Source organism: Hydractinia symbiolongicarpus, chromosome 10 (genome assembly GCF_029227915.1).
Source record: "Hydractinia symbiolongicarpus strain clone_291-10 chromosome 10, HSymV2.1, whole genome shotgun sequence".
Classification (NCBI taxonomy): domain Eukaryota; kingdom Metazoa; phylum Cnidaria; class Hydrozoa; order Anthoathecata; family Hydractiniidae; genus Hydractinia; species Hydractinia symbiolongicarpus.
The window spans coordinates 21727421-21743424 of record NC_079884.1 but is presented as its reverse complement, the minus strand read 5'-3'; the positions used below and the strand labels follow the sequence as shown (position 1 = coordinate 21743424).

Here is a 16004-nt window from a genome sequence, read left to right as displayed (position 1 = left end):
CTTTGACTTACCGCTGCTCCAGGAGTTGCAAAAATAGGAAAAACTCCTGAAAATAATTTTTCTACATCTATATTTTGTTTAGGCTCTGGTGTTTTTAATCGTCAAATTAGGAAGCCAAATTATGGAAATCTATTAGCCTCTCTGCCAAATTTATAGTTACATTTCCCCAAGAATTCTTAATATCCAAGCCTTGTCAGGAAAATTTTGATATTATGTATATTAGGTGTGCTTTTGGATGTGCTGCACTAGTTAACTTTTTATAAAATTTGTCATTTTGCAGGTGCTATCAATAGCACATTTTGTGTGTGTGTGTGTGTGTGCGAAGGTGTGCACGTGCTATTGCATGCCTCTCCTGAAAAGGCCTGAATATTATCCTTAATTTTTCATGAAATCCCTTTGACCAGAAATTAACTTAAAGGGAACCCTAGGTATAAAAGTCTATAAAAGTTCAACATCATTTTATACCTGGGGTTCCATTTATAGGGGCTACGGAACGGCTGGCGGTTTTCGACTTTGTGACTTACACGAAAGTTAAGCTGATGGCGGCGAAAAACAAAAATTACTATTTTTCCGGCATGTATGTAATTGACAGATTGAACATATAGATATATCTAGAATTTTTATCTTCTCCAGCCTTGGTCATGTGTTCATCTCGGATAAGTATTGCTGAAATATTTCTTTGTAATATACTATATTTCGAAGAAAAATAATGAACCAGCGAGCAAAGTGTGCTAATCTGTTCATTGCGTGAAACGCATTTGAAGAATTTTTAATATGTGCGCAGGATATACAGAATGTGAGCATTTTAACCGGCTCGTAGCCTCTTTAATCCTTAGTAGATTCATTCACTGAATAGAAAAAAACTTCGTGAAATCGAGTTTAATGACATTAGGATCAAAACTGGCCTAAAGGTGAAAAGGTCCATCTTGCTGGAAATATTGATGTTTTTTTATGAAATGTGGTACATGTTTAGAATATGGCATTAATAGATATTCCAGGTGACATCAGAAATCATGCCATTTTCCTGAATTGATATTACTGTCAAATCTGGTCGCCAAAGTCCTGTATGGATCCCAAGGATCCATACAGAACTTGAAATGCGAGTCCAACTTTTGCAATAAGTTTAGAATGAAGCTTAGCTAATTAGATTTTTCCAAGGATATTTTATTGTGCATTTTTTATTTACTCACTCTATTTACTGAATGTTCTAGTTATTCTTTAAACTAAACTTCTTTAGCTTAAATGCTGTATTTTTGCGTGTGAAAGTACGGGGTTTATATAAAAAAACTTTGAGATTTTATTATTTTAACTATGTTTTATTTACGTCTGTAAAACAATAACAATAAAAAATTAGACTCATGTTACTGACAAAAGGATTATTTTTACGCGAGTCTAAAAAGACTCAACCGAAATAGAGTTGTATTTTAAGCCCTCATAAACATATCTTTAAAAACTTTAGTGTCATGAACATATATGCAATAACTAATTATATAACCAGTATAACATCTTACAAAGCCATAACCCCAATGAAAATTGGGAAAGTCACAAAATTTTAGTATTTGATTACATGCCAAATAAAAGTTATGCCAAAACAAAGAGGATACAGGCACTTTTTTTATTTTGGTACATAGTCATAATCGTAAAAATCAATCATCAAAGATGTGATTAAGAACTAAAAACAGATAGTTCTATTTCATAGATTTGTAAATTTATCAAACTTTGTCTTAGATTATTTTTTTATATATATATATACATATATTTTTTGTTTGCTTGTTTTTAATTTTCTGTTTTACAGTAGCAATGGTATAAAACTACATATTTATTAAAAATTTATGAGTAAAATTACATTTTTGATGACTACAACCTACTAAAGATGAGTACGTGGGGCTTTGATTTATGGGTAAGTGATTTACATTAGAACAATGCTTTATTCTTCTTGCAAGGTCTAAGTTTTCCTCTATTTCATAAGGATTTATAGAAGTTGTAGTCATTTGTTTTACCTTCATGACATGTTAGTATTTTGCTTATTTGTATTGTTTTTATTGTTTCATAGGATCAACGTGATATTATTGAAAAACATACTCATAATGGAATAGAATTTTTGGATAATTGTGCCAGATTTATGAAAGAAAGAATACGTGTTGAACAAGAATATGCAAAATCAATGAGGTATGTTTTTTTACGTAAACTAGAGATGGTTTTATATTGCACCCTCAAAAACATTTTCTGTCTGCTCTGCAGGAATGCGGAAAGTCAAAACCCAAACCTTTTTTAAAACCTAAGTTATCTGATGCAAATCCTAAATACAACCACATAACCGTCTTCATTGAGAACTTTCAATTAAATGGCAGGAAGTAAGACATTTTCGAGGACAACTAAGGTCAATGAAAATGTAAAAAATATGTTCAGTTACGTTCTTGTGTTTCTGCAGGAAGCTTGTTAAACAATATCAATTCAAAAAGAAGGAAGAGGATGATTTACCGTAAGCAATCTTTTTGTTTTGTATGTCAATTCCGTATATCACAGCAATGGGCATAAGAATCTATCACTGGACATAACCAGTCGTTTTTAGCATTTGTCTGGAAAGTTTTGGCAGAAATTCTTGTCCAGTATAATGTAAGCACATGGTTTATGCTATGAGCAGTTAAATATGCCTTGATGAAATAAAAATTCCATTTTTAAACAATTTTTTGAAATTAGTTTGTTTATGTTTTTAAAGTTTTTCTTAGCTAACAAAATGCCAGTGAAATTAAGTATATATTTAAAAGAAAAAATTAATTACTAAGCGATTTCAACACAGTTAAAATAAAAGAATTATGACTAGATTTTATAAACGTTGTTTCAAATGTACTTATAGAGTTATTGCCTTGCAGAAAATGCTGTTCGAATCTTTGTTTTTAACATTATATTTTTTTTTTTTTTTTTTTTTTTTTTTTGATAAATGCAGAATATTTCGTGATTATTTTTATTGATTATTTAGAAAAGTAAAATAAACTAACTTGATGTGCACCTAACTAGTCCACATAAATATATAAAAAGTTAAGGCCACTCTTTTTGTTAGTTTTCCTTTTTCCGTAATTTTGCTGCATTGTCCTTTCGTTGTTAGATTATTTTTTTTCTTTTTTGTTAGACAAAAAAATATCAATACTGTCTACTGTGGCCTTCTGATGAGCATTGCTTCACTGTCTTCTACTGTTTTTTTTTGTTGTTTGCATGTCCAGGGCATACACACTTTATGTTGTTCTTATTCCTGATGTATTGAGTACAGTTGTTTGTCAAAAATGACTTTTCCTAAACCAGTTCATGTATCAGGACATTCTAAATTACAATATGTGTTAAAAAGTATGTCTTTGTCAAGCATCAGCGATATCTTTACTATATAACTTGTAATATGTCAGCTTAAATACATACAGTATTGATATGTATAAATAAAGATGGTAGATGCTTAGAAAGCTCCTTTGTGCGATACTCTGTTCTTTTGTTAGCTATATATACTTTATTTTATGGAAAAATAATTTCAGTCCATACATTTATTTTTAAAAAGACTGTTTAACCCAAATTTTTTGTGGTCAGTGAGAAACTGCAAAGGTTGGTCAGAAAATGTTTTTTATGACCCCCTAATCTAATGTAAAACCTCTGTCAAACCAAACAACAATGAATTAAAAGCTTTTGTTTTTAATAGTTGTTTGTTTATTGAATATGTATTTGGCGTTGAAAAACACCCTTATTTCTACGAGTCACCCCATAAGTCACGTGTCTAAAGCTTTGTGCTCATGTAGCTGTTTATCGTACCTTCAAATTTTTTCGAATTTCATTTTTTTTACATCTGCAAAAAAATTGCAACATATACTTCTGTTTAAGGTATACTTATCAGCATGCATTTAAAAAGTTACTTCAAGAAACAGATGATTTTGCTGGACAAAGGGAAGTCATTTCCGAAGAAGTCCATAATCAAATTTTAAAAGAGATGCAAAAATTATCATCAGAATCAAAAGTAGAGAGGAGAAAGGTTAGTACAGCTCCTTGTTTCCAACATTTTTAAATTTAGAGCAAAGCATAATAGAGTCTTGTGAACTTCTTTCTCAATATTGTCATATTTTATCATGCATTTTGTATAAAAAAGACTGGGTTTTTTTATAAGGTATTTAAAGTCATGAAACAGTGAACTTTACAGCAGTGAAATTGATTGATTTTTTAAACTGGAAAGTTGACATTATCTTATATTACTAATTTGCTCCTTTTATGGTTCTTTAAATTTTAGAAGTTATGAGTGAATTTTTTTAGCACTTCTCTTAAGTATAATTTGTCTTTAGAAAGTGAAATTTAATAGGATTCATTTCCTTAAAAGTTTTTAGTGTATTATCCATTACATTTTAAATCTCTTTTGCAAAACTATGCTGAAGCCTACTTGTTCGTCTAAATGTGATAGTTTTCCATTTCAAAACAAACTTTGCTCTAAATTATGCCCCAAACACATAATTTTGAGTTAAAAAAAGTTTGAAAAAGTGAAACGAATCAAAAATTTTAAAAAAGCCAACACAAAATATTTAAATTAAGGACTTCTGCAATTTTAAAACCATGCAAAATATGAGTAACAACTCTTTTGAATATGAAAATAAACTAGATATCAATGATGACAATGCCGTTAGCAATTTCTTTGTATGTGGAAAATGCTCTGCATCTACTTTTGTATATTGGTTATTTGCATTTTTTGACATGTTATACCCTCTGAAAAAAACTTTGCGAAAAATTACCTAAAAAAATAAAATGAAAAATTCCCGAAAATTATTCCATATGAAATGTACTAAGGCTGTGTCATCAATAAAATTTAATTCAAGGTAATACAGTGAACATGGTGTCCACAAAAGTTAAGTTCATTCAAAATTTATTTCATTTAAGGTAATTTAATCTGTTCTTTAGGCTTTACAAACTCTTAATGAACATAAAAATCATCTTGAACAACTAAACAAAGCATTACAAGTGGTAAGTAATTTGATTTGACTCTCATAACAAGGTTGGCAGGCTTTCGCTTAGGTGAAAAAGATAGTGTATTACAAAAAAATTTGGTCCTATTTTGGTACGTGGCATCATTGCATTGTAAGAAAATATCTTTAAGACTCAAACTCCATAAAAAATAGCAGCTCTTCATAATGAGGAACAATTTACATCCTGTTAGAAGAAAAGTTTTTTTTTTCTCAGAATGAAGTATTTCTGGGTGGGTGGTAGGTATGACACCTTATACACCTACTACTGCATATTGGTTGTAGTTAAACTGGCACTGCCAAAAATTAAAAAAGTAATTAGCATTATTTTGTTACAGCATCATGTAAGGACATAGTGTATGAGCAAGTCATTCCATACCTTCTTAAACTCTTAAATACATTGTATAAAAAATAATATCCTGTGTAATTAGCAAAACTTAAAGCGAAAGTAAAAATAATGGCTGGTAATTGGTTTGACAAACCATGCATAATTGTTTATGTACCAAACTAAGCACAGGCAGGTTTGTTTTTCCCCAAACCCATTTATGATTCATTAAACTGTATAAGAAAAGAAGCAACCACCATAGGAGAATGGCATAAAGTCAAAATAAATACTACTTCAAGCATTGATTTTATTAGGCAAAAAATAAATATGACAAAGCTAGTGAAGAAGCAAACACAGCGTTAAAAGTATACGATACAGCTACACAAGCATTGGATATAACCAAGGCACAGATTCTCAAGGTATTTTATGTATTTTATCATTACAATATCAGCTTGAGAAACTAAAATATTAGAAGTTACTCCAAATCATCTTATTTGCCTTATGCAATAGATTTTTTTTCCTTATTCTGTACTATTCTTGAGGTTAGTTTAAGAATTGCCGAAGAAAACAGTACTTTACGCCTTTTTTTTACGTCATTTTTTTAAGCTTTTCGTAGTGGTGCATGCATCATTTGTAAACAGTAACGACCTATGATAATTTACAAAAAATGTTGTGCAACATAGAAATGGTTATAGGGTTCACCTTACACTTTACAAAACTTTACATGAATAATGTGAAGCACTTTTTCTCCAAAGCAAAATCATAGTAGTCCAGCTTTAACTTTCTTTCTCATTATCAACGTTTTTTTTTTGTTCTGTTAAGCTGCAAGAATATTACAACCTTGAGCAGTTCGATAATGACTTTAAAGAAGTTATTTGTTTTGAAGTTCAGCTGAAGGCATAATAAGGAATTCTGGAGCTAATTTAAAACTATAGCACTTAAATACAATCAATTGCTGACATTTTTCTAGTATCAAAAGACATCACAGGAAAAAGGACATGTTGCAGACAAAGCAAAAGAAGATTATAAGCTGGCGTTAGACAGCTTCAACAAAACACAAACTCTTTATTACCAGGCAGATTTACCTGACACAATTAATGTAAGTGCAAAAACCTGTTGCCTTTTTTTTTCATGCTTGTGTTTTTCTATATCAATATTTACATGCAACGGTGGAGTGCTGATCAAATACTTAATGCTGGGTTATGCACCTTTGTTTCGTTGTTTTGTCTTAGAAAGGTTTACAGAGTCCAGAAGAAAGTAGAATCAACAAGCTTGCTGGCTTCTTTTGTCAGTTCGCGCAAATTCAACAGAAAGTTAATCCCATAGTATTGAAATGTTTTGAAGGCATGGTTGCTGCTGGTGAATCGTGTGGTCCAAATAAGGTAATATGATAGTCTCACGGCATACAATACAAGCCTAAGTTTCCTTAATCTTGTTTAGCTTTAGTGTTATAATCAGCATATAAATTTTTGCATTTGCTCTTGGATCAGTTGCAGGGTAGATATATTATCCAGTTCCAATCTATGGTAAAGGCATTATGATATTATGATACACATGTTAGTTAATGACTAGAATCATTTTGTTTTATAGGATTCTCTTACTCTGATTGACCGTCACAAGACTGGTGAGAGCCCACCTGGCAATTTACAACTGGAAGAGTGGGGAAAGCCCAGTAATTCGTTAGCGGCTCCATCACCTGTGTCGAAGTTAAAACCCAGAGGCACCAAGCCAAACAAGTTTGGTATGAGCAATAAAAAGGTAGGAAATGTCATACTTTAGATGACAGTATTGGGCAACTGGGTCTGTCATGACTTTAAATCAAAATGTTTAAGTGTCTTGCTATATTAAAGGGTGAGGGGGGGGGGGGCATAAATATGCCAGTGTTTTGATTGCAACCCTTCAACTTCTGCCTTTTAGAAGGAACAACTAAACAATGAAACTTATGCGAACGACTATTCTGATCTACCTCCTGCTCAGAGGAAAAAAAAGTTCAACAAAACCATAGCTTCACTAGAAGACCAACTCAACCAGCTTGAAAAGCAAAGGTGACCATTTTTGTTAAACTTTAAAAAGATCATTGGCGTTCTCCTAGTGAAAGGGTTTCAGGTAAAACAGAAGAATCTGATTCGTTTCCTAAGACACTCCACCGCTAAAAGTAAAAGTTATTTCTATTTTTATCACCGAATATTTTGACTAGAATATTTTAATGCTAAAGATTATCAGGGATGTCACGACTCCTCTATTCCCCTCAGCTTTAGAACGTCTACTTAAACGTTTCCAACACCCTCAAAAGTAGATTTTTTAACAACTTTTACCTCAAACCAATTTAAGGTTTATCACGTTCTTTCAAAATATGTGGAAATGCTACATGTGTTACATGTTACATCAATAATCTGTTATTTACTAATGCCGTTACGTTTAAAATCTCAAGCATTCTTAATTTCTTTAGAAAAAGTAAAAAAAATTCTGAAAACACTGTCATCTTTAAAATTCTCCTCAAATTTGTCGCTAAGAAAAAGTTGTGAAAATGTTATGAATTTGAATGGATTGTCTAGATTATGTTATACAAGTTGATAAAAATTGATATTGTAAGGTTAACGTAATGTGTTACCACTTACAGCTGAATTAAAATGACCAAGTTATGATTTTTGGAACTTTTAACAACATTGAAGATTTCAACATCGTTACAATAAAAAATCAGGCGAACCATGAACTAAAACATTATCAGAATAAGGGTCTCAACTTTTTCTTTGCACCGTGTTGTCATGAATTGTCAAGATTTTTTTATAGAGCTGGTATGCTGAAAATAGCTGATACGAGTAAACAATTTGGTGGAGACATGGCTTCCATCCAGGGACAAATAGATGCAAATGAAAAGGATGCTGAACGAGTAAAGGGCTTACTGCACCAATATAAAGTACATGTTTTTTTTTAACCATAAGATTAAGCTGGGATAACCTTTGTGAAAAATGCAATTAGGCTTATTGGAGAAAGTTAAATTGTTACCTTCTGAGCTGTATGGGTAGGATTGAACGGTTATGTTTTTCTCCTTAAAAGAACACCTAAAAACTAAGAGCATAATACACAAGATCAAGGTAAACAATGTGGTGGTAATTAAACTTTGTGTAGTTAAAATACCCATAAGATCAGAGAAATTACATATCAGAAGGACTCGGCAAGACTGAGCAATATATGTTTAGCATATGCTTAAAAAATTCTCCTATTTAGGCCTGAGTATGCTTATAAGTATAATGCTTATCAAAATAACATGCAAGCTTTATCAACAAAGAACTGTTTGTGGTTCTAAAGTAGGGGCTAGTGTAGGGACTAAGAGATTTAAGCACCTGAAAAAGTCGATTGGGTCTTAAAAATTTTCATGAGGCCTTTCCTAAACTTTCGTCAATCGTTCTAGACATTCTATATTGTCCTTATATTTAGCGCATCACGAAATCACGTGAATTTGATAACTTAAGTTCATTTTAGGACATACCAAAAAACTTTTGGCGCTAGTACTACTGCTACTACTGCAGTTTTTCCTTAGGAGTTTGCTTTGTATGTTGCTTTCATCGATGGCTTTTATTTATTTTAATTTTTTTCCCTTTAGTGCTACCTTGAAGCAATGGATGGAGATTCGGGCAGAAAATCCTCCCGCCCTACTTCAAATGCTGATTTTCCCCCACCGCCTATTGAGAAACCGGATGGACTTCAAGCTCCTCAATCGCCGGAGTTTCCAAATGACGAATTTGATGACGAATTACGGTGTTCTGTCCTGTACGATTTCTCAGGTAAAACAACTCAATCAAATAATTCTTTTTGTGATCCACTTGTTGTGAATAATCCACTGGCAATTTATATACTCTCGGTAACTTGAATCTCTAAAGGAACGAGGAAAATAGTTCAACTTGACGAATTTTCGAGTTAAACGAAAGCTGTCGTTAATTCAAATTTAGTCTAAAATGTTATTATAGTTTGAGTTACAGCTATTTTTTCAAGGGGGGGCGGAGGGGGGCAACATTTACCGAGAAAAGGTGCAATCTTGACGATAAAACGACATGCAACTCTCTTCAAATTGAATTTTCCATGACAGGCAACCTTATCTATTATATAACAAAAAACTTTTTTTTTTTTGATTTTCTTTTCTCGAGTAAAAAGTGAGGAAATTAGTCTCAAGGGGCACAAAGAAATGTGTTAAGTTAACGAATGTTTGAGTTCTCCGACCTTCAACTTATCAGAGTAAGTAGCTTTCAACAATGTTCAAGGGACCCAAGAAAATGGTTCGAGATAATAAAAGTTCGAGTTACCGGAGATTTTCCTTCGTTTTTGTTACGATCTTAAGACTAAATGTTTGTGCGACCATTTTTGCACATATTCTTTGTTCATAAAAAAGTCCTTATAAGCTTAATATCGCTGTTCCAAAAAGTTATCAGTTACGTAGTAAATGTTGACTTTGATCAAAATATTAGTATTGTCTTTGTAATTATAAGGAAACAACGAGGGAGAGATGAGCGTGTACTCCGGTGAGGAGCTCGCCATTGTAGAGGACGATGATGGTAGTGGATGGACAAGAGTGTTACGCGGCGATGAAGAAGGCTATATTCCAACTTCGTACGTACAAAAGATTTAATGAAGTGGCTCTGTTGAGTGTGATAATAATTCAGATAAAATAATATGAGAAGTTCTTTACAATAAGTCGAATATGAAGTTAATCTAATCTGCACTTACAAAAGAAGAGAACTGCAAAGACAATTATAATTTTATGTTCGTGTGTCCGCCATAAATAATTTTTTTTTATAAATATAGATTTTAAAGTTATCTAGTTCAATTGATGAACGTCAGCTAGGTGTTTACAAGAAGTAATCATCTAGCCTTGGTCATGTTTATCTTCTGATAATTTTGCTTGCTATTTCATACCCATAATAGAGGAAATTAAGCCTTACAATTTTCCTTACGTTTTTGTTAAAATCTCCTACTTATTCTAGCTTATTACACTGTTTTATATTTCGTTAATGTCCGTCGTACTTATGCGTTGGAGATCAGTTAATTTCTGATGGTATATAATTTTCTAGTGTTATGCCTATTGTTTGTGAGATGTTTAAAGTGAGAATTTCTATGTAATAGGGTGCGGGCTCCTGTACATACCCAAATGTTTTTTTAACAGATGTTATAGGAAGCGAAAAGCTTTAAGAGTCAAAAGCAAAAAATGTTATTTAATGAGAACTGTGCAGAATTTCTCTTCTCTTAAATGAAGTTTACACAAGTAGATACTAAATGGTTTAAAATGGTTTGAACATCGCTGTTTATGTTACTAATAATCACGAAACTTTTATTAGGAAGGTTCTGTACGAATTTCGTTACTTTTATCTCCGTAGTTGTAAATTATATATCTTTTCTTCGGGTGAACGCCCAAAGCGCTTAATATTCTTCAATTTTTAAGGGGAGGGTTTTTTGTTAAAAAGGTCTTGTCTTGAATAAAAGCCCCCTTTAACATTAACTAAGTGGGGCGTTTTCAGTAGCAGAAAGGTGGCGGCGTTTAATCATAACTTTACGGCATGCAGTATATACTTTGTGAAAGCTATACTTACGGTCTTCTTATTAAATTTTGATGGTGTTTGGTGAAGTTCTATCCGTTATCCCTTTTTCTTACTTTTTATAATTTTGTTTATCATTATGTTATCATCAAGTTTTTTAATCAATAAGATATTTTTTTTTTTGAACTTCATAACACTTGCTTATTCTCATTTTGCTAGCTATATTACAGTATTAATTTTGTAATCATTTTTTTTTTGTTATCCAGATAAACTGTATGAGATTAATTTTAGTAGAGCATATTAAATATTTTTGTACAGTCCTGGTTTTATTGCAGAATAAAAGATTCGCAAACGCTGTTAGATTAAAGTATTACAACTATTTGATAGACAACGCATACTTTCCACTCAAACGAATTCGTTTGAGTGGAAACCCGCCTTGAGGGGGGATTTTCACGAAGTGAATTTTAACGGCGAATTCGACGACGAATTGTATATGAGCATGCGCAGTTTTGTTTGTTATGATTTTGCATCGAAATATTCGCTTCGCTGAAAAGTAGAAACAGTTCCTGCTTTTTCGCGGCTAAAGGTTTCGCTGCTAGTTTGAGACCAATCAGAACGCGGTTAACCAAGAAAACAATGAATTTGGCGTCTAATTCATTTTGTCGGGAAAATTCGCTTCGTGAAAATCCCCCTCTAGGGACGGTCCAGGGGCGCCAGCATAAACAAAAAATACACAAGTTCAGTTTTGACATGAAAAGCGCGCTATGGATATTTGTTATCACGTTGACAACACCCGGCGATTTGCGTTGCCTTTTTACTTTCTCTCGCCTATATGTTGTCTGAGAAAAAAAAATATTTTTAAAGTTAATTTTTACATGATTAGTTACATTCTCTCTCATATTGGCGATAATCAGGTTCTGGTAAGAATTTAGATGAGAAGAAAAATGACTCGCGTATCTTTTGTTTAAGATAAACATGACGTACGCACATATTCAGGTTCCAAATTTTTAAAAAGCTAAGCATGATTGAGGCTGAAGCCAATTTTTTCGCATAACTATAATCTCATTTCAGACTAAATTCGACTTTACGGGAGTTTCGTTTAACTAAAAAGTTCATTAAGTCGAACTATTCCCCTCTGTTTTTTGAAGATTCAAGTTACCGGAAGTTAACTGTAAGTACTCGTCTACTAAAATTTACCTTGTGTGTTTTTAAAGAATTTAAATTAATTTATAGCAGAAATTCTGCTATTCGATTTAGATTTTTTTCGATCTACCTATTAGTTGTGAAATCAGTTCTTAAAATGTTGTTTTTGCCCATTCCCGTCCCGAAAGCTCTTTAAGTTTTTTAAAAAGCTTTAAAAAGCCTCGAAAGTACTACTTTCGAGCTTATCTCGAAGACTTCAGGGGTCCAAAATAGTTTTTGGTATCAGTCAGTGATCGTAAATTTTGTCACCGTCATTAGCTCAACTTTCGTGTAAGTCACTAAAGTCGAAAACCAACAGCCATTTCGTAGCCTCTTTAAGTGTTCTCACTTAAAAAAACTTAGGAACTACTAAGCATTTACAAGCATTCAAAGACGAGGACAAAGACAGACAACATTTTTCAGTAATTTTCCATTCTGACAAAAGTTCTCGTTCTGACAATGAAAAACTAAAAAAAGTCTTTAAACATTTTTTATTTCCTGTTTTCAGTCTGGAGACTTAACTCGCTTATAATCCAACTGACAATGCTCTCAAATGTTATAGCACTTAAAAACACCCGGATATCTGCATGTAAAGTTATGGATCAGGGAGAACATCTTTACAGCGGTAACAAAAAACTTTGTTGTATCTAAACAACTTAACCTTCCTCAATTAGCAGGGGGTCCTTTAACAGGAATAATAGAATACATTTGACATTGCCATTTATTGTGTCACTTACCCCCGCTGCTATTGTGTTTAAATTATACATTTCAAAATCAAAAATACCTTAATTGATTTCTTTTATACTCGTTGACGTGCAATAAATCACTGGTCATTATGTAATTAGAAAGAAAATAAATTCTTTTTCATATATAAGAACAACTATAGATAAACAAGGCTTCTTGCCACAATTTTCATTTAGGCGGATATTATCCAAACTTTCTTCAAAATTCAAAGCAATTTAGGGATATTTTTTCTTTATAAGAGTGACAGAACTCGTTCCCACGGTTAAGAAGAAAAAAATCTAAGATAAACAAAAATATATTTTAAAGGCACCTAACAACAGTAACCTTTTTCGTTTACATATTGAATGATTTTTTAGGGTTCTTATGAGGAAAATTTCGATTGGTATTGTCATACACATGCCTATATATACTTTTTTGAATCAAAGAAGTTTATTGTCATAAATTACAAAAAAAAACAAGACAAAAACTAGGATAAAGATGTTGTAATTAATGTTACTAATCGAATATCCTGTGTTAATTAACATTACAAACAGCTGTCGTTTCAAAACATCAGACCACCATGAGTTCGAATCACATTCCAGTGCACGTAATGAAACTGATTATATTGAAATGTTATGCTTTTATTGAAGTCCGGTTTTCACTCGGATGAATCTGGAGGGGACTACACGGTACAGGGTCGCGAAAGGTAGGAAAAAACTACAGAAAAATTAGAAGAAAAAAGGCAGGTAGGCCGGGCTATATTTCTGTTTAGATTTTTTGAATTTGTTATTTTATTTGTAGCCAGTTTCTGTCTTTTTTGGGGGTTATACAATTGAACCTTATAGGGATATATTGAGTCTGTTTTACCTTTTGACAGCATCAATCAATCTCGTCCCCAGGGTCTTGTGGCTCCTGAGCCGTTATTCTTTATCTGCAAGGCAAAATACCCTAGGAACGAGGTTGAGCATTAATATATTGTCCTTTGGATCTTTCTTCCTTTTCAATATTAACTAATCTCTTGATATACTTTGCAGTCGATTAGCGAACAAACACCTTGCATAGCCTGTCTGAGTCCTGATGGGGTCCGCTATAAAGAGGCTCCAATGTATCATTAAAAATACTAAGAAGTCCTGCATCTTTTCAATTAGCAATATACCTACAATTGTGGTCAAAGTATATATTGAGACAAAACAGCTAATTTCAAAGTTTACCGCCACTAGAAATTACGTAGGCATTTTGAACTTCAATCAAAGTTCCTTTGTCAATATCCAGAGTGCACTTAGGATTTAGAATCTCAGGTTATTTCGTTAATCCTAAACTTCTAAAATGTGCTAATTGTTGCTAACGTCAGCATGGACGTTTTGTACGAAATTGGGGGTCTTCGTGTGCCCCACGTATATTATCTCAATGTGAAGGCGCGCTAGATAATGCGACTAGCAAATTTAAAGGCTGTACGCCTGGTGTAAACATGTGTGCAAAAGTAGAGACTTTGCAGCCTGGCGGGTGCAGGGCATTGACCGTTTGACACGACGAAGAAACTGCCTTTGTCTCGATATTTTTGTCTAAGATTGTAGCACCCAGGGAGGTCAGGCCTTGAAAAACAAGGGAATCCCTATTTGTACTTAATTTTGTGCTATTAATTTCCACGTGGCAAAACCAAAATATTCTTACATGATTTTGCGCATAAACCAACATAAACCAATTTCGCGTGTAATAATTTTCGCGCAAAAAACTTTGCACTAAATATCTGTATTAAAATTTGTGCGCTAACAAATTTTTCGGGAATACGCAAATATTAGTAGGAAGAAGGTATTCTGAGCTGCAAAAGCATCATACTACTCAGATTCAGTCATTACCATCCAGATTCAGTCAAAACCATTCAGATGCAGTCATAACCATCCAGATTCAGTCATAACCAACCAGATTCAGTCATAACCATCCAGATTCAGTAAAAACCATCCAGATTCAGTCATAACCATCCAGATTCAGTCAAAATCATTCAGATTCAGTCATAACCATCCAGATTCAGTCATAACCATTCTGATTCAGTCTTCAGTCATAACCATCCAGATTCAGTCATAACCATCCAGATTCAGTCATAACCATCCAGATTCAGTCAAAATCATCCAGATTTATTTTCCCTAATACTACACATAATTACCAATTTAGAAATCAATCAGCTAACTGCCACTTTGCGAAATTTCCTCGTAATTACAAACTTAAATTAAGCGTGAGCATTCTCGATGACTCTTTCTAACTTTCTAACTCCGCAGGCAATCCTTAAGATTTTGCCTGGCGTTACTGAAATCACTATAAGGCAAAAATGTAGTTTGAACAATATATAAACGAATCTTTTTTGTCATAAAAAGTTTGGTCAAAATTTGGTAGTGATCTAAATTTTTTACGAACTTTTTTCTTTTCTCTTCAACGACTAAATTTTTTTCGCAAAATTTTCCTTAAGAAATAAAATGTGTCAATAATTTGTTTCCCTTTGCATGTATTTTTATACTTTAAAAACGTAACAAAAAAAATTCGACAAAAAATTACTATACAGTGATACCTCTCTATAGCGGACACCATCGGGATCTCAAAAAAGTGTCCGCTACAAAATTTCACTACAACATTTTAAGCTCAAATTTCTTTTAAAACCACCCCGAGGCTTTTTGAAGAGTTTTTGCATTCCTCAAGATATTTGAGGCACAAGTCTTCCCAATTTTGAAGTGTTCCGCAATCACTCGACATCCCATTTTTGGATTGTTGTTTGCGTAAGCGATGACCTTCATCTTTTCGTCCAATGCCAAGTTTTTTTGTTTCATACGAGCACTTTATTGCTAAAATTACCGCCAAGATAAAAACTCGCAAGAAAATTGAAGCGCAGTGGAAATTACCTCGAGCCCAAGAACAGAAAACCTTTGTTTGTATTTTGCGATATAGTGGAAAATACAGCAAAATGGAGTCCAACTTTAGTGAGCTTACCTGTCAGAGTTAAACTTAGACATGTTGGCTAGCCTGACAACAACAAATGAAAAGTTTATTAATTTCGTCTGGAGTGTCACTAGACAAACTTTTCTGATACAAAACAACATCCATGAAGATACTTGCTTGTTATGTTATGACGAACTACAATGGAATCTCACTTTTTATTTTGCTACCTCAAACCTGTTTTTCTCATCCAAGCTTGCGCTAATTTCGAGTATATGCGAGTTTTAGATAGAGAAAATAAACGCACCAAAATACCAAAAGAACATAGTCGGATTTGAACAT

The 16004-nt window shown here is 32.9% G+C and overlaps 1 protein-coding gene across 1 annotated transcript; it reads left to right on the top strand.

Annotated features, from left to right (window-relative positions):
• The first annotated feature begins 1767 nt into the window (after positions 1-1767).
• LOC130662423 (cdc42-interacting protein 4 homolog) lies at positions 1768-11202 on the top strand. The gene is made up of 13 exons (XM_057461296.1): positions 1768-1900; positions 2054-2169; positions 2432-2482; positions 3862-4009; positions 4921-4983; positions 5622-5726; positions 6278-6406; positions 6540-6689; positions 6898-7065; positions 7225-7352; positions 8098-8224; positions 8912-9092; positions 9792-11202. The coding sequence occupies exons 1-13, from the start codon at positions 1874-1876 to the stop codon at positions 9929-9931; spliced, it is 1533 nt and encodes a 510-aa protein (XP_057317279.1). The 5' UTR covers positions 1768-1873; the 3' UTR covers positions 9932-11202.
• Positions 11203-16004: the final 4802 nt, after the last annotated feature.

Bases quoted from the DNA above. Each gene is read 5' to 3' on its own strand.
- LOC130662423 (XM_057461296.1), top strand. From the start codon at position 1,874: ATGAGTACGTGGGGCTTTGATTTATGG. The intron at 1,901-2,053 runs GTAAGTGATTTA...ATTGTTTCATAG, and splicing joins CGTGGGGCTTTGATTTATGG to GATCAACGTGATATTATTGA. The intron at 9,093-9,791 runs GTAAAACAACTC...TGTAATTATAAG, and splicing joins TGTCCTGTACGATTTCTCAG to GAAACAACGAGGGAGAGATG.